The sequence below is a fragment of the Camelus bactrianus genome, chromosome 35 (genome assembly GCF_048773025.1).
Source record: "Camelus bactrianus isolate YW-2024 breed Bactrian camel chromosome 35, ASM4877302v1, whole genome shotgun sequence".
Classification (NCBI taxonomy): Eukaryota; Metazoa; Chordata; class Mammalia; order Artiodactyla; family Camelidae; genus Camelus; species Camelus bactrianus.
Window position 1 is genome coordinate 1397676 of NC_133573.1, and position 18366 is coordinate 1416041.

Consider the following 18366-nt stretch of genomic DNA (forward strand, 5'->3'; position numbering starts at 1 on the left):
GGAAAACCCGTATCAACCCAAATGCCGCTCTTAGACGTGAGCACAGCACCCCTACTATCTCGGTACTGCTTACGAGCCTTTCCTTGCGCTGGTGAACGCCGGTCCGCCCAGGCCTTCAGCCACAGCGCAGGTCTGGAGGGGATCCAGGCTGAGCTCCGGGTGCCTACCCAAGCCAGGGTGTGAAGGCCCTCAGTCCCGACTCTGGAATTGCCATAAATCACACACCCCTGCGATCTGCCCCCCACCCCCAGTCTGCCAGCCTAGATGATGACCATGTAACTGAGCTCGTTGTGTGTGAAATATGCAGAAAATACCTGATGTCAGAATGGACCCCAACTGTTAGAGGAGAATGTTCTACCGGAGCTTTTACTTGGCTGTGAACTCCAAGAGGCCAAGCCCTGGATTGTCTTGTTTTCTATTTTGTCTCCAGCGCCTGCACATAATAGGCACCAACGATTTCTCGAAGGAGCACTGGTTGCTGGTGCGGCTTATCTCCTCTGCTGGATAGTAAGTGGAAGCTGAGACACAGGGTGGGTGTGAACTCGGCTCCCCCGGGAGGGATGGAGGCAGGGCTGCAGGAAGAGAGGCAGGCTGTGGTCTTTCTAAGGATGACCCGAGTTTCTGTTGTAATTTCTGTGGGAGTGGTATTCTGTATGCCCAGACTAATAAAACGGAGATGAGTGGCACCGAGGGAAGGGAGCTGCGTTATAATGCAGTTGTCGAGTGGGGATGGGGCTTTTTACCATTAGACGTAGTCTCTGCAGCAAGCTAGGCTGAGCAAGGTGCCGCTGGGAGGCCTGAAGGCTGTGCACCTCTGAACCCACATGCATGTATATTTGCTCTTTGCCAACACTTGGCCATAAGGCAAGTCACTAGGCAAAACCATTGCTAATGTCATTAGGCAAAACCATCGCATCCTTCGAGGCACAAGCGAAAATCAAAGTATAATCCACAAACAGTTCTCTTTCTAATCTCAATTCCGCTTCTGAACTGGTTCTGTTAGACATCATTCTTTAGGAATGAAACATTTATCCCCAAGCCCCCCATCCCAGGTGGCAAGAAGAACACAGAGGTATATTTTCATTTAATCTGGAGTTTGAGTGTAGTCCTGTGGCGGGATTCCTGCATTTGAATACTGTGTGGCAAGAAGGATATTCAATCAGGCTCTTGCTTCCTTCAGACTCATTCTCTCAAATGTGAACCCCAACTTCAGCTTAGGTTTGCGAAGGCTTCAACTTAGCGAGGACGAACGCTTCATATTGCCAGTTAGGTCACTGTGTCTGACTCATTTGGACTGTCCGCAGACGCCAGTTTGACTTGCCGGAATTGCAGTCCCACTAATTCCTGCTCCATGTCCTTTCGTTCACTGAACGCCTTTACTTGTGTCTACTGCGCTAGGCACTCTGCTGTTCCCACAGCACACTACCCCCACGACCCTGTGACAGCCTTCACAGGGGCCTTTGGAAAAGAGCGGTACGGAAACCTAAAATCAAGTAGTCTTCGTGGATATACCTGGGGCAAATCTGAAGAAGGAAGAAGCTAAAAATAAACCCAGGAGAACAAGTTCATGGTCACTTGGTGAAGCATAAGCTCTGCTGAGGGCAAGTGGGTCTAACGAAGGGAGTGAGTGATTCTGTTGCGAAGGGACCAGACAGCAGGTTAGGGGAACTTCCAGTGGGAAGACTTTGGAAAGGTAAATAGGAAGCTGTATATCCGTGCGTATCGGGGGTGGAGGTGAGAGTGGGAGATGGATTCTAGGCAGAATTCAATGTGGTAAAGGCACGGAGGCATGAGACTGGAGGACCAGGGAAGAAACACTAAATATTGCTGGACCGTGAGGTGGGCAGCAGCAGGAGGTGGGTGAGACAGGAGAAGTGAGTGAGAGCTTATGTACGGTGCTAAGGAGCGGGGGGCTCACTTTCACCTTAGAGGCCATACAAGGCTGTGCAAGGGTTTTAAGCCAGGGTGTAAAGTAGCTTAAATGGCAGCCATTTGTGGATGTGTTGGAGGGAGGTCAGTTAGAAGACTGTTGGGACAGTTTCTAAGAGATGGTGACATGAGGATGGCATGTGCCACTAAGCAAGTGAGGACAAGTTGCACAGTCACTGTGTGCCCGAGTCAGCCCCACTTATGCAATGGGTCCATTATGAACTTGTGATGAACCTTCAGAGGGGCTTTTGGAAAAGGCAGGCTGGTAAATTTAAGATCAAGGATTCTCCGTGGATATACCTCAAGCAAATACAAAGAAAGAAGAAGCTGACTAATCTGGAGAACAAGCTCCTTCCTGTGGACCCAGCCATCAAAGCTCGAATCCACTGGATTTAACCATGACACCCAAGCACGTGGTAACCTGCCTAGCACCGCCCCGCAGCTGGCTGTCAGGGATGCTTCAGACAAGAGGTTCTAGGGGAGGGAGTCCCATTTCCAACCCTTCTGCTATTTCATTCAAGGTGTCAGCCTCAAATAGAGCTCAGCCAGGCTGGCCTCATTCCCCTCTGACAGAGCCTTGCTGAAGAATCCAAAATTGTCTGGACTGACCTCCCCTGCCCCAGCCCTACCCGCAGTCAAGCTTGGGAAGTTAGTTTGCCTGGAATTAAATTTTGATTGACACATGGCACTGAGTTTCAGAAGTACAGAAAGTGGACCACAAGCAGGGAGTACCCAGAACTCTGCACTCAGTAGCAGAAGGAAGAGACAGGAAGGTGGTGGGGGACAACTTGGGTGGGGCTGGCCTTGCTGCCCACCTTCTGACTGCTAGAGGGCCCCTGGCTTCTAGGGGCACAGGCCTTAGGGAAGGGAAAGTCAGAATCATCTTGCAGGAAGAGGAGAAGCTGGGGTCCTTATTAGACCACAGTGCGGCTACCTCCAGACCCATCAGCCGTCCCTCGGATCTTGCCGAGAGCAACTTCCCACCGCCCTGGTGTACAGGAGGAGCTCACCAGGCAAAGGAATAAGATGATGCACTTCACACAGACCGTAGGTTTCTTCCCAAACACGTAAACCTCTGTGGTCCCACTGAATTTGCATCCTTCCAGTAAAAGGGCGCAGGATCCATGCTCAGAATTTCAGACTTTGAAATAAACGTAGAGATTATTCAGTCAGCTTCCCTCACCTTTATACACGTGGACAATGAAACGGAGGGATATGAAGTCACTTGCCCAGGGTCCCAGGGATGCCCCTCACTCTCCAGGGTGCTTTCTGCTTGGCCCATGCTGCCTTTTGTCCTCTTTGCAAACGAGGTCTCACATGAGAGAATACAGCTGGAATTAGAAATAGTTCTGTGCAGCCTGTTCACCCCAGGGTGTAGCTGGCTTATGGGGGATCTTAAACTGTAGCAAGCTTCCTCATCTGTGAAATGGGGATAGTGTCACCTTCACATCTGCCTTGCAAAGGTGGTGTGAGGTTATTGGAAACCACATTCATGTAAGTGCCGTAGTGCTGGCACACAGTAGGTGCACTCCTGGCACACAAGAGGTGCACAGGCTGTTTTCCCTAAGGAGCATTCGCCAAGCCCAGCACGTGGAGGTGGGGGATGGGAAGCCAGGACTCTTGGGACCCACATTCCTCCCTGCAGCCTGGGTGGCAGAGGAGTGGGAGAGCCCGGTGGTTAGCCCTCCCTGGGGAATGCAGTGTCATAGAATATTCTCTAGTCCCAGTATCATGCTTTCATGCCCAAGACCCAACCCAGGACGTCTGGTAACCAACCCTTCGCTGAGAATATGACGAGGTTGTGGGTGGGCTGATAGTTGAGTGTGGGGTCCTAGGCGTGGAAGATGGGAGGGCTCTGTCATCAGTTCGTTGTTTGCCCAAGACAGAGACCATGTGGGTGGTAAAGGAGGAACTCAAGTCTGAGGAGGTCATGTGTCCTTGGACCGCCTTCCTCAGGATCCCCGATTCCCCAGATCCTCCTGAGGGCAGCTGTGACGCAGTAAAATGAGCCATGACCACATGTTAGAAAGCTTGGTTGCCCTCTTCGTCCTCCACTAGCCACCTCGTTCACCTGGAGCCTTGGGATCCTAGGCTGGTCCCTTCACCCTCCTAGCCTCGGGGTCCTCATCCGTGACATGGGGATGACAGCTCCTCCCAAGATGTTTGTATTCATAAAATAGCGCCCTGGAACTACTAAATGCAAGCTGTCTCTCTTCCGCCTCCTGGAACAGTTTGTTCTTTTCTCTCCCTTAAACCTCGCGCTCTCCATCCTCGCCGCCACTGAGGCCACAGTCCCCAGTAAGCGGCACGCTGGTCCCTCGCGCTGTTCCCCAAAGCCCCACCAGGAGGCGCCCTTTGCCCTCCGAAGCGGGCCGGGCTCGAACTCCTCGGGGCCGGGGTGGGCGCCCCTTTGCGCAGGGCGGTGCAGGGTGCGGGCTGCGCCGCGGTCCCCCGGAGGTCGATCCACCGCAGTGCCGGCACTTCGTCCCGCGGCCACTCGGCCGCGCGCGCCCCTCGTGCCCCTGCCCGGCGCCGCGTCCCCAGCCCCGCGCCTGCTGCTCGGCCTCGGCGCCCCCGGGGCGGCGGCAAGTTTGCCCCCGGCCGCTCGGCCCCGCCGCCGCCGCCGCCGCCGCGCCCCTCCCACGCCTCCGCCCCGGGGCGCCCCGGGCGAGGCGGCGGGCGGGCGGCGAGGGCGTGCGGGCCGCTGGACGCGCGGGCCCCGAAGGGGCGCCCCCCCCCACCCCACCCGGGGCAGGTGTGCGCGGGCCGCCGCAGTTCCCGCGCTGCCCGCCGGGCGGCGCCCCGCGCCTCGGCCGCGCTCCTCCCGCGCCGCCCGCTCCCCGCTCGGTCGCCGCCGGACACAGACGCCGCCTTCAGCTGCCGGCGGATCTCGCTGGAGCCGCCGCGGCTGCTGCGGAAGAAGGGAAAAAGGAAAACAGTCCGGCGGCCGGCGGAGCAGCGCCCGGCCCCAGCGCAGCCCTCGGAGTGCGGAGCCGCCCAGGTAAGGGCAGGGCCCGCCGCGGCGCCCCCGGCCCGCACCTGCGCTGCCCCCGCGCCCCCCGCGCGCGCCCCCTCCTGCGCCCGTACCCCCTCCTTCTGACGTCTCTGCCTCTCCTGCCCTCCCGGCCCCCGCCCCCACCCTCCCCTGCGCCCTTCCTCCCCTCTCCCGCCGTCAGCCAGCCTGTCCCCTGCACTCCGGCCCCTGCGTCTCCGGATCGGGCTCCGAACCCGCATCGCTCTGCGCCCATAGTTCCTTCAGTCTCCATCCAGGTCTCCCTCTCTCCGCATGCCTTCCTCGGGCTTGCCGTCCTCCCGCTCTGGTCCTCCCCCCGCCCCTGTACAACTCCCAGCTCTGCCTCTGCCCCCTGCAGGGATGACGGCCCCTTCCCCGCCCCGGCGCTTCTCCCCCGCACTCCGTCCCCCTCCGCTTGTCCAGTCGCCCCAGTCCCCGGCTGCAGTGCCCCGTGCCAGCTCAGCCCTGGAGCCCACGAAGCCCCCTTCCCCTTGCCTCATTGCCATCTGCCTCGACTGCCCCGGCCCCTGCTCTGGACTCCGGCCACCCCCCCAACTCTACACGCCGTCTGGTTTGGGCGGAGCAGCGTCCTATCAGAAATGACCCTCTTTCCCTGGACTAATGGGGCTCCCACCCATCCCACCCTCGTTCACCCGAGTGGGAAGTGAGGGAGAAACTCTAGAGACCTGCATTTGGGCGTGTGATGGGGGAGGGGGCTGGGCAGGCGAAGGGGGAGGGGAGCTGACTGAGCTTCTCTCCAGTGAGGGCTCTGGTGAGCTGCTCAGACCTGGCCAGGCAGCTTGCGACAGCTGGGACGGGGGTTTCAAGGCACCGACAGCACCTGTGTCTCTTTCCCTGGCTCCCTTGAGCTGGAGAAAGTGAGAGGGGAGGAGTTGGAGCCCAGGGAGTGTCGGCAGGGCCTTTGGGGTGGGGGAGCTGGCGGTTGGGGGAGGCCTTGGGCAGGCTGGCCCGCCAGCCTGGCAGTGGCCGGGCAATGCGGCCGAGCTTCTCCCTCGCCGGACCTTTGGCTGCTCAGCTCTTGGCATCTCTACTTTGTGCTGCTATCTTCCTCCTGGTGCTGTTGTCTGGTGATGCCATGAGGTGCCACTTCCCTGCCTCCCTCCAGTGGCTCTCCTGGGCATGTCTCCCAAGGGCCTGGGTTGTCTGGAGAGAGGAGGCAGCTTTGGGCTTGGCTGGGCCCCTGTGCCAGGCAGCAGGCGTCTCTCGAGTCCAGGCTGGGAGGTCCCAGGACTGGCCGCGAGCCCTGCCAGGAACAAAGAGAACTACCTTCACCTAAGCTCCCTGTGGGTCACCTGGGTGACAGTGATGCTTCTAGGAGCACCTGCCATCAGTGGGTATGGCATCCCCTGGGATAGAGGCTGTCTGGGTTGGCAGCGGGTGCCTGAGAGGGAAATCTGGTCCTGCTTGCTCGCTGAGCGTCTGTGCACGTGTGATAGGGTGAGGGCCTGGAGAGGTCAGCTGTGCTCCAGCCCCACCGGGGAGGAAGCCCCAGGAACTCTGCTGGGCATCGTCAGGCTCGTTGTATTTGCTGAAGCTGCAGCTCATGCCTTGGCATTAATCAGGTTTATTATTTTCCTCACTGGCTGGATGTGTTCCTCAAGGTCACAACCCTTTGGAGAGTTAATCTAATTATGCACACATTACAGTGTCTGGGTTTGTTTAATTTTCCGTGTTTTGTTCATTTCTTGTGGATCAAGGCTTCCGTGGAGCTATGGCCCGGGCTTGCCTACCAGCCTCCCGCCTGCCTCTCCAGCTCCATCCGTGCCTGTCCTCCTCTGGACCTGCCAGTGGAGACCAGAGAGGAGGCTGGTCCCTGGAGCTCTTGGGAGTGCCTGGTGGGGAGGAGGCGGGGGTTAGTGGGGGGGGGGGTGACAGGAGATTTTGGTTTTCTATGTTTTCCCCGTCCCCTAGGCGTCCTGATCATTGGCTGGCATTCTCCCCAGCACCAAAAGTTCTTCCTAGAGACCAGGTCTGCTTCTTGGTCTGGCTTGAGGATGGAGAGGGAACTTTGCGTGGTGGGAGAGAGGCAGAGACTCGCGGGAGAAGGTCCCAGCTGCCGGGATGCAGGGCCTCCTGGACCGAGAGCCTCAGCCGCCCCCAGTGTGGGTCTCAGCCCAGTGGAGACGGAAGGAAGGAAGAAGGGCAGGAAGACCTGCCCTGGGTGAGCGGGAAAAACGCTTGGAAAACCAGAGGAACAGCGAGGAGGGGCCCGGTGGCCATGTGGCTGGTGCGGGCGGGCAGTGGCCGGGAACGTGTGTGGAGAGAGCATGTCTTGTTGCTTCTGCGTAGTACGCATCCCTTATGTGTGGATCGAGCTCTGCAGTTTTCCAAATGCTTCTTAGAAAAATTCCTTCACTGGATCTGAACCAGACAAGCACTTCGTCTGTCCCAGCACCCTGCGGGGACGGTTATCGATCCCCCGGAAACTGAGGCTCAGAGAGGTCAAGTGACTTGTCCAAGGCTCTGCCGCCACCCGTGAGGCCCCTGGACTCCCAGCCCCGGGCTCTTGTGCCCCTGCTTGTTGCTTTTTAAAGTCTCAGCTGTTCAGCCCTCCCTCTGTCATATCCCATGCTTCTGTCTGTCTGTCAGCTCAACACTTTCTCCCACTGGGTGGGGGGGTGGCTGGCTCCCTGCCCCCACCCTGGGTCTGGGGCCTGGCCGGTCCTTGGTTCTGCATTCTCCCTGCCCCTAGATTAGCGCCCTGCCACCCCCGCCCCAGACCGGCACTTCCTCTGGACCCCTTCCAGGTTCTCCCAGGCACGCAGCGCCCCCAGCCCACTCTCCTGCACCGTATCGCTTCAGCCTCGGTGCTTTGGGGCACTGCCGGGGCCCAGCCTGACCTTTCCCCCCCCATCACCGTCCCACCTGGGGCTCCAGTGGTGCACCCCTGGGGAAGGGTAACAGCCTCCTCCCTGGGCACCCTGATGCCGCACCTGCCTTCCTGCAAAGGTAACATGCGACCTGGTCACAAGAGGCTCATTGGCCCTGGGGCTCCTGCATGGAGTTTCCAGATGGTGGCTTGGAGTTTATGGCATCCATGGGCTGGCCCCAGCTTTATGCCTCTGGATGTGACCCTCTGTCCCCTCTTTGCCCACCCTCGCCCGAGGCCCTCTACACCTTTTCCTGGGAAGCCCCCCCCCAACACCCCGACCCTCAGTCCCAGCAGGAAGTGGTGGCAGCTTCAGCTGCTCAGTGTCAGGCAGACCTGGGTTCCTATCCTGGTGTCACTTCCTGAGTGACTTAAAACAAATCACTTAACCTTTCTGAGCCTCACTTGCCTCACCTGTAAAATGGGGATGATCTCACCTGCCTCAAAGGGTTGTTGTTGGCATGAATGTGTGCACGATGGGAATGTGGTTTGCCCTTGTGATGAGCAGCCCAGGAGGGGCCCGCGGAGCCTCCCCTAGGGGGCTCCTCCCACGCTGCCTCTGTGGTTTAGCTCCCAGCTCCTGCCTGCTGTGGATAATCCCCGGTCCCTGTTTGTCCCCGCACTCAGCTGACAAGTGCCCCGAGTGTCGCCTTTGCCTGGTGCCTTTCACATCCTCGCCTCCAACAGAGCAAGCACTCTCCTTCAGCATCCCATAAATCGGCCCCTGCTCCTAGTAGGAATGTAAGAAATGGTTGTGACTGGATTATAACATTTGGTTACATAAAATAGGGTTTGCCTTACACTTAGCAGGGACCGGGAGGAAGGGCTTCCCGGCAAGGAGGGGCTGCACGGGCTGAGCAGGGACAAGGGGTGTCCTGAAGCTTGGTGATGGGCAGGAGGGAGGGGGCAGGTGAGGAAGGGTCCTGCCTAAGGGGAGAAGGGTGGGCAGGGGTGGGGCTGAGCTCACTTGAGTCCACAGGACCTTGAGAGCCAAAGAGAAGGCGTTCAGCATCCTCAGGCACCCAAAGAGGGGTGAGGACCTGGAGGTGACGGCAGAAGGGGTGCACTTGAGTGACATTTCCAAGGAACAGCCCAGAGGAGGTTAAGATGCGGCTACGAGGCACACTTAATAAAAAAGAGAAGTTCAAGAGGCCGAGGAGGGTGGTGGAGGCACATCCCGGGGGCCGGGGCAGCTGAAGTGGTTTCTGCTCTTCAGCCTGGCAGGGCTCCTGAGTAGGGGGCTGGGTTTGGGGATGAAGTGTCGCTGTCACCTTTCAGGGACAGCTCTCTGCTTCTCTCTGCCTGTCAGGTAGCCCGAGCAGGGCAGCCCTGTTCCTCGTCCAGCGGCTGTGTGGGGCGGTGGTGGCGCTCCTAGACCAGATGGCACGGGGTTCAAATCCAGCCGTCCCAGGTCCATCAATGCCTTATAATGAGCCAAGTCTACTTCCCACGGGTCCTTGTTCCGCACCCCTCCTTGGAGCCCCTTCTTCCCCTTCCCGTCCTTGGGATGTAAAGATATGTCATCAGCAAGAAGCAAAGCCAGGATTCAGTCTCCTCCTACCTGGGCTTCTGTCCAGGACGCTTTTCCCCAGAGTCCCCTAGCAGGAAGATGATGGCCTGGAGGGGGGGTGGGGGGGGACTCCAGGAAATGTGCAAGGCTGGGACTGGCCTCTTGGGCAGGTTGGTGCCTGATCCTTGGTCAGCACACATTTCCCGAGTGCCTCTTGGGTGCCAGGCACGGCCTCAGAGGGGCACGGGGTGAGCTCGCCCCAGGGCTGGGCCCTTAGTAAATATGTGCACAGGTATCTTCTGAATCTGTCAGAGGATGGATTGGGCCTCAGGTCCTGGGGGCAGGGGTCTGAGCACCGAGGTGACCACGTGCTCCTGTGGGACTGGGTGATGCTGCAGACACCCCACCAGTGGGCCAGAAAGTTCTGATGACCCAACTCTAAGGGTAGGCGAGTAGGTGGAGAAAGCTCGCCCAGTTTATTGGCTGAAAACAGCCCCCTGCCCTTCTCCTTTGACAGGCAGGGGTCCTGGCAGAGGCCAGAGTAAACGGGCTGGAGCGTGGACCTGCCAGGTAGGCTGCAGGTCAGAAGTAAGCAAGGCAGTGGGATGACATGAGTAGTGGAAAGCCAGCCGAGGAAGTGCACTTCTATCCGCGAGTCCGGCCAGGCTGGCTGCTCGTGGGCAGCCCCTCCCCCGAGCTCCTCTTTGGGGAGGGAGGTTGGCAGAGGGGGATGCTCAGGACTTGACCTTGGGCCTCAGGAGCTGGGGTGGAGCCGACCTTTGTCCCATGTTCCTGGGCCAGCAGTGCTGTCCGTCTTGCCGCGTCTCAAGTGTCCGTCCTCATATGTCTTGGCAAATCCTCACCGCAGCCTTGCACGATAGGCACTGTTGGTTCCATTTGACCCAGGAGGGAATGGATGCTCCCAGAGCACCCTGAGGTCACACGGCTGGACCATACATAGCATCACCCCTTTTCTTCTATACACATGGCTTCTCCTGGTGGCCAGTGCCTCCCCAGGGAGCCAGTAGGTGTCTCTGCTCCAGCCTCCAGCCCCTGCCCGGGAGAAGCTTAAGCAGCTCACCTGGAAGAGGGCCAAGGGCTGGTGACCATGACAGGTCAGGCCACACTTGGATGCTTCAGGGAGGTCAGCAGAGGTCATCGTCTGTCTCCCCAGGACCTGAGCTCCCCTGGCACGGGGTCTATGTCCATTTCTCAGCATTGCAGCCCCCACAGCTAGGATGGGACCGGCATGTAGTAGGTGCTCAATGCATACTTGTTGAATGGATGGCTTCTCTGGGGAGCCCCTTGCGCGCAGAGGCCCTGGATGGTGGAGCCTCGGCTCCGGAAATCTTGGGAGGGCTGCTTCAACTCAGAGACCTACTGGATCAAAGGGTTAGTTGTGGATCTCAGAGCACATTTCCCTGGTGGATCGTGGGATTAACGCAGCCCCTAATGGAACTGACCCAGTACAGAGGGCAGCCCTGGCCAGACGGGACCTTGGCCCCAAGCACTTCAGCTCCTCCTCGAACCCAGCTGAGCATGGCACCAGGGGCCTGTTACCGAAGGCAAGTTCACATGCCCGCCGCACCATGAGGCCAGGCAAACTGAAACACTGAAGTTTGATGCAGAGAGATGATTATTACAGGGCCAAGCAAGGAGGACGGGATGGCTCATGCCCCAGAAAACCCTGAGCTCCCTGAAGGGTTTCAGCAGAGCACAAAGGCCAGGTCAGGGAGGCGGGTCGCGAGGGGCGTGATCGACTCGTGCACAGTTCTCTAACTGGTTGACATAGAGGTAACAGGGCGGTCAACACTGTCAACCCCTAGGGGCCAGACGGTCTGGGGCCACGTGCTGTCAGTCATCAGGTAGTTAATTTCTTCCCTTTGGTGGTGGTTTTAGCATCTGAAAAACTCAGGAAATATACATGAGATACTGTTATCTGGGTACTTCAGAGAGGAGCTGCAGCAAGGGGTATGGAGGAGTGGTCTGACCCTGGAAGGCCCCACAGGGTCCTGCTGGGTTATAGGCCCAGGGGACCAGACAGGGGTGTCCAATGAGAGTGGAGGTGGCTTGTGTGCTGAGAGCTCAGACCTCCAGATCAGGGTTGAGGGGCACTGCTGCTCCCACGAGTGCAGAGGAGGCCTGGGAGCAGAGGCCTGAGCCCCAGGGTTGTTCCTCTAGACACGCAGTGTGAGCAGGGGCCCTGTGCCCACAGAATTCATTTGTTCCCGGGAAGAGTTAGTTATGTGAGGGCAGCGTGCAGGGTGGGGCTTAGGGACTGTGGGAGCAGAGGACCTAGGGAAGGACTGTGTTTGTGTAGGGATGGAGGGCCCCAGGATTCAGAGCGTGAGCTGAGACACTTTTGACCTTTCATCCCTGGATCTCGGGGCATGGTCAGGAGCAGCACGTGGATGCAGAGCCCCCGTGACTCCTGCCGCCCGGTGCCGGCCACGGTCAGTGGTGTCTGCTAGGTTTTCTCCTGTGCCCACTTCTGCTGATTGGCCTGGGTACCTGCAGCGCTGGGTTAAGAGGGGCCTGCGGCGGAATGTCCCTAGGACGGGGCCTGGGTTGACTTGGGATGTCTGCTGCGGGCACAGGGTGCAATGCATTTGTCAGGTCAGATTTAGTCCAATCATCTCATTTTACAAGTGAGGAAAGCAAGACTCAGGTAGTAACTTGCCCAAGGTCACGTGACTTGCAGCATCAGGATTAGAAATGGGGTCCCCTTGGCCCCTGGTTCTTTCTTGTCTCATGCCTCTCACTAGGTGGACTCTCCAGGAGCCTCTTATCAAACCAGTGGAGCTGGCGCCCTGCTCTACTGCTCCCTACCTGGCCCACCATTTGTGTCCCCACTCTCCCCGGCGACTAGCCAGCCCCTCTGTCTTGGGCAGAGCAGAGAACGAGCCATGGAGCAGGCCCTGCCCTCTGGGAGTTGTGACCCCCAAGAGGCATGAGGTGAAGAGACAGGCAGAGACATGGTGCAGACCCACAGCAGGCAGTGGACACATGCCCATCAGGGACGTTCCCAGGTTAGCAGCGTATTGAGACCCGGTGTCTAGGCTGAAATGGGCAGAGCAGGACAGGCTGACGGCTCCTCTCTGAGCAATCCCAGGAAGCTTCCTGGAGGAGGGGGTTCCCTGCAGCATGGGGGTAGGGGAGTCTGGTGTGATGTGTGGAAAGGAGCCTGGAGTGGTAGAAAGGTGACAGGAGAGGGCCTTGGGCAGCCTGGGGTTGGAGTCCCCACCACTTTACTTACTATGCAGCCTTGGGAAAGTCTGTTACCATGTCTGAAGCCTCTGCTCAGCAATAAAATGGGGTAATAAAACAGCGTTATCTGCTAGGGCTTGGGGAAGAGCAAATCGGTTAACATCTATGGAAGGGCTTCTTAAATAAGGTGCTTTCAGTACATACTGGGTGGCTTTATATAGATTCCAGAATAGTCAAAGTAATCTGCGGTAATAGAAATTAGGAGAGGAGTTACCCTTGGAAGGGGGGCCAGGGGTGGTGGGGTGCTCTAGAGTACTGATAATGCTGTTTCTTGATCCAAGAGCTGGTTCTATGGACAATTCACTGAACTCTACACTTTTGTGCACTTTTCTGTATGTACATTACACTTCAATTAAAAATTTTTTTTAATAAAGTGCTTATAATGCTTAAAATGGTCAGGTTATAATGGCCATCGTTTGACAGAATGTCCAAGAGGAGACTCGGAATGACGTTACTATAAACAGCTGCTTTCTGTGGAATATTTCAGGCGGTGTGCCAATTCCTTCACATGCATTTTCTCATTTAATCCTTACGACAGCCCCTGTTTTACAAATGGGGAGACGGAGGCTCAGAGAGGTTGTATTAGTTGCCCAAAGTCACACAGCTAGCCTGGGGCAGAGGTAGGTTCAGAACAGGTCTGACTCCAGAGCTGCATTCTCCGTGGAGCAGGAAGGACCTAAATGTTGCCCGGACCCTTCCTGGGCTAACTGGGGGGCGTTTCCTGGGTCTGGCTTGTCGTTTAACCCTGACTGTGCCAGGGTCCTGCTGGCTCACAGCTTGGGGTGGAATGTGCAGAACAGCTGCTCCCCTGCGGGTCCCAGTCTGGAGATGCCTCCAGGATGGGAGTAAGTGGGAAGCAGGAACCAGAAGGGAGGCATTTGTCTGGAGAGCAGCGAGACGTGCTGTGCTCCGTGCTGTGCTCGGTGCTGTGCTCCATGCTGGTGGAGTGGGAGGGCATCTCCAAGGGTCTCGGTAGGGAGGAGGCTGTGTGGAGGCTCCAGGGTTCAATTAAAACCCTCCAGGGCAGATCCCTGCCGGGTGAGAGGGAGATTTGGCAGTATTTCTCCTCCCAGCACCCGAGGGGAGGGGGGAGCTTTTATGCATAACTTGAATTCCCTCACCGTTTCCGAGCCTGTGGTGGGGGATTTGCATCTTCGCAGAGGCCTTACTGCTCAGCTGGAGAAGCTCGGGGCACGCTTGCATCTTCCCAGGGTGGGCTGGGGGCTGGGAGGAAGATGGGAAGCCAGGCACTTTTGTTGCCTTGATTCTTTGGCTAAGCAAGTCAGCCGAACTCAGACTAAGCAACTCTGCCCTGTGGCCTTGTCTAGTGGGAGAGAGATGGCAATGTGTTTGCGTTTATATGCAACTGGCAAAGCAGATTAAAGCCTTATTGTTGTCCAAGGTTTCCAATCATTTGGGGAAAAGAGGGCCTGGTGGTGTCATTCAGAGTACTGGAGACCAGACAGCTTCCTTCCAGCTGAGCTGCTCACCTCCTCTGAGAGGCCTGCCCTGATTAACCCCTTCAGCTCTTGATGGCTACCTCCCAGCCCTCAGCAAGGATGGACACACTGTGAATAGAGGAAGTGCATTAGCAAGTGATGGTTGTTTATGGTTGTTTTTGTCTTAAGTTTATCTCCAGTATGTCAGCCCTGCCACCCTTATTTGACTGGAGGCTGGCTGAGGGCAGGGACTATGGGCCTCCCTTAGGGATTCCATCCATGTAGCAGGTGCCAGTCTTTAGTGCTGGCTCTAGTTCCCCAGTGTAGCATTGACTCTGCCTCAGGACCTTTGCACACGCTGTCCACCTGCTTGGAACCCCTTCCTTCACCTCCTTTCCTTCTTTTGTATCACTCTTGCTTATCTGTTCCTCTTCCATGAAGCCCTTTCCTGCTGCCTCCTGCAGCCTGAATAGGGCCTCTCGCTGCTCCTGCCCCTCCCCCTCCTGCTCTCCTTCCCTTCTGAGCGCTCCCCACGGGCACTGTCCACTGCTCCATCTGCCACGCTGGGCGCTGAGCTGGGGGTGACCCAGAAAGGCGCTGCCCATCCTTTATCCTTCCACGGAGCTGGAACTGGTGGCAGTGGTTTCAGGGGCCCTGGGCTCCTGGTGGAGGGAAGCCTCCCTCCCTCGTGCTCCCCGTGCCCACTGTGTGCAAGTTTGCTTTCAGACGCTTTCATAGCCAGTTTCTCATTTAATCCCCCCAGCAACCATGGGAGGTGGGTGTTATTGGCCCACTTTACAGATGAGGAGATGAAAGTTCAGAGTAGCTAAGTGGATGTGGCCCAGTCACCTGGCTTATAAGCAGCAGAGCTGGGATCCAGTTCATTTTTTTAGCATTGCAGCCCCACCATTGCTGCCCTTCCTTCCAGGAAGCTCCATTCCCTGCCTAGAAATCAGGGAGCCCCGAAGTGTGAGTCCTCAGAGCACCTCCCTGTCCTTGCTTGGCACCTGAGAGTCCATGACCTTGGAAGGCCTGTGTCCCGACCGCAAAGTGCCGGTGGGGAGCAAGTCTGGCTTTGGCAAACAGCCCTGTGGTCCCAGGACATGCAGGGCTAATTCAAGTGCGAACAGTGTATTAGTATTTATTGCTCACGCTCCACTGCTAGTAAAATTTGAGTTTTAAAAATAATGGTGAGCAAATGAATTGGTCGATGGCCTGTGGGGAGAGGATGCGGGGAAGGGTACTTCGTGGAGACGAGTGACAGCGGGGACTGAGCCACTGCAGGGTCCTTGCTGGGGTGTGGGATGGGAGGGCTTATCTGGGTGGGGCGGGCAGGGGAGCAGCTCTTCACTCCTGGCCTGGTTCCTGGTCCAGTCTGGGAAGTCATTAATCTGCATGTTACAACTTGCTGAAAGCACATTTGCCGCCGGTGGCGGTGGCAGCGTCTCCAGGCTGAGGAGGTGGCTGTTTGGCCGGGGGAATAGCTCTCCAACGTCTGCTTCAATTACCTGTGCTTAAAATGCATAATGTGAAACGTCGCTTCCTACAAGGCCCCATGCCTGCCATCCAGTGGGTGCCTATGTTTCTGACACCTGAATTCCAGAGCAAGCCAGGTCCTGCCAGGCAGGGCAGAGACCTAAGAAGAGTCTAAGAAAACCGAGGGACACATCACAGGCTCCATGATGTCTGGGAAGTAGGGGGAGAGAGAGGGAGGGCCCTGGGTGCTGAGGGGACTCAGAGCCACCACCCCTCTCCCCTACAGGAGACACATCTTTGTCCCTATAATTCATCTGTCCTTCTGTGTCCCAAGAGAATCATGGGCTGGAAAAAATATAATTTAAGAAAGAGACGACCTGCTACTGTGTGACGCTGAGGGAGTCAGTTAACCTCTCTGTGTGTGAATTTCCTCATCCATAGAATGGGGATATGAGACCTGCTGGGCCCGCTTCTTAGGATCAAGAGGGAAAACAGGGATGTGTAAGCAGAAGGGACATGACAGCCCTTCATATATCTGGAGGCAGCCCTCGTGCTTTCCTTGGGAAATTGCTTTGCTTAAAGCTGGGCTTTTGGAGGGCTTAGGAAATGTGCGGGGATTTGGGATTTGTGTGCGGGTGGTACCTGCAGCACCGTTCGGATTTCCTCCATCAGCAGTGGTGGCATGAGGGCCCGCACTGCCCTCCGCCCCCTCCTCCCTTTGCCCTCCCACCCCCACCACGGGCACCAGCCCTGCAGCCCTGCCCAAATGAGTGCTCGGTCACCAAGAATCGCCAGCACTAAGGACCCAGCACTCGGCACCCATGCTCTCCAATCCTCAGCTGGTCTTGAGGTGGGCACCAGTATTATTCCGTTTTACAGAAGTGGGAAACTGAGGCCTAGAGCAGTGAGGGGCCTGCCTGAGGTCCTGTTAGAATTGAGCTCTGCCTGGCTCCTTCCGCATCCTGCCGCCTCAAGGTTCTGGCCCAAGGCTGCCATGCCAAGGGTTGGGTCAGTGACCTCGGGGTGTCCCTGGGAAGTGGGTGCCATCTCCCTTCCTCTCTTTTACTCCCAAATGGAGACCCTCCTCCTGCCTCATCTCTGGATGCTCTGAGCATGAAGAAAGGCCTCAGTGCACCCAGCAGGCATTTGACCTTCGGAGCGCCGTGGACTGAGGGAGAGAGACATCCAAAGACCGTGTGTGCGTGGACTCCCGGGCCGCAGAGCAGAGCTGATTGCCTGATTCTGACTTTGGCCTCTTTGAATGGTCGGTTGTGTCTCCGCAGCTCCAGAAGCGCCCTGCCCATGCTGCGCTGAACATCCTTTCCCCAACCTCAAGCCAAGCCCTGGGCATCCACCGAGGCCCTCCCTTCACCCCAGCTTCTTTTGATCTGGCTGCCCCAGTGCCATGGGGTCTACCCTGGGCATGGGCACAGTGGCCTGGTGGCCCTGCGGTGTTAGCAGGAATGTCTGAACAGCTGGGAGGCGCTGAACACAGGATCTTCACAATGGGGGGAGTGGGTACTGTTTAGGCATTTTGTGTAAATTAGTAATATTGTAACTGTTAATTGAATGTCCATCAAATGCCTGTCAGGGGTTTGATTTAGCGTGTCTTTCCCTTCTAGTCCCAGCTGGCCGCTTAAGTAGTTTGCCTGCCTGGCCCTCGTTTTTCTTTCTCTAATGTGATCCCTTCCCTGCGCCCTCAACCTGGGTTTCATTCCACTGGCTTCATAATGAGCATCTTCTGTTTTCTGGCGCTGGCCTCCCGGTGGTCCCTGGGCCCTCTCAAGTGGATTCCCATAACTCATTCCTCAGCTGGTGTTTTGTGGAGTATCTGGAGACTCAGGACGGACAGAGTCTTCCTGGTGCATTTCTTCTGGGATTTAAATGCTTTGAGACCTTCTCTGGAAGGGAGTGGAAAGGGCAGTGGCCTGGAGACTTAGGGGACCAGCCCTGGTTTTGCTGCATCATTCATTCATTCAGTGAGGCAAGAGTCAAAGCCAGGCCCTGTGATCAGCCTGTGTCCCTCAGGGGACAGATTCCTGAGTCCAGCGCTCTGTGGGAGATGTGAACAGGTGATACAGTGCGGCGTGGTGGTCGGGGGGCGGGGCATGGGGACACTGAAGTCAGATGTGGGCAGAAGGAAAGGCCTCCTGGAGGAGGAGCAGTGCCTGCAGTCCAGCTTGAGCTGCATTTCAAAGGACAAGGAGGAGTCACCTGGCAGAGGGAGCATCCGTGATGGCGGGGCCAGGGGGGCACCTGGAGTCAGGCTAGGGGCTGAGAGCAATGGCAATAATGATACCATCCTGAGCACTCACTGAGCATGGGACAGTGTCGAAGGGCTCCTTAGACTGTCTAGTTTAGTCCTTATAACAACCCCACACGTAGGTACCGTCAGCACCTCCCTCGATGGCTAAGGTGGCGGAGCCCGGGTCCCGCCTGTCCTGGTGGAGGCCCAGAGCCATGAACTCAGGCGTCTGTTCAGGAGTGCCGGCTCCTTCAGCACCTGCTGCCTCATGGCTGTGTCTGTCCTAGGGATGTTGCACCAAGGGTTGGGTCAGTGACCTTGGGGTGTCCTTGGCTGAGCCAGATTATGGAGGGTCTTATGTGTGTACATCAGAAAGTGTTAACTTTATCTGGAAAGCTACAGAGAGCCACTGAGGAATTTTACACGGAGAAATCAGGCTTGTTTGTGGAAATAATCACTCCAGCTGCAGCGTCCAGCCTGGAGGCACGGAGGGAGCTACTGAGCCGGCCAGTGGCCCTGCCAGGAGGGCTACGGGCTGGCGAAGGTTGGGGAGTTGAGGTGCAGAGGGGCCCATGGGGCCCCAGAGGCACAGAGGAG

General features: G+C 57.3%; 1 protein-coding gene across 1 annotated transcript in view; it reads left to right on the top strand.

Annotated features, from left to right (window-relative positions):
- The first annotated feature begins 3820 nt into the window (after positions 1 to 3820).
- Positions 3821 to 18366, top strand: part of LOC141575976 (uncharacterized) — a 50245-nt gene continuing 35699 nt past the window's right edge. The window contains exons 1-2 of the mRNA XM_074357987.1: positions 3821 to 3920; positions 4266 to 4930. Coding sequence (XP_074214088.1) covers positions 3821 to 3920; positions 4266 to 4930 — 765 coding nt within the window. The remainder of the gene's footprint in view (positions 3921 to 4265; positions 4931 to 18366) is intronic.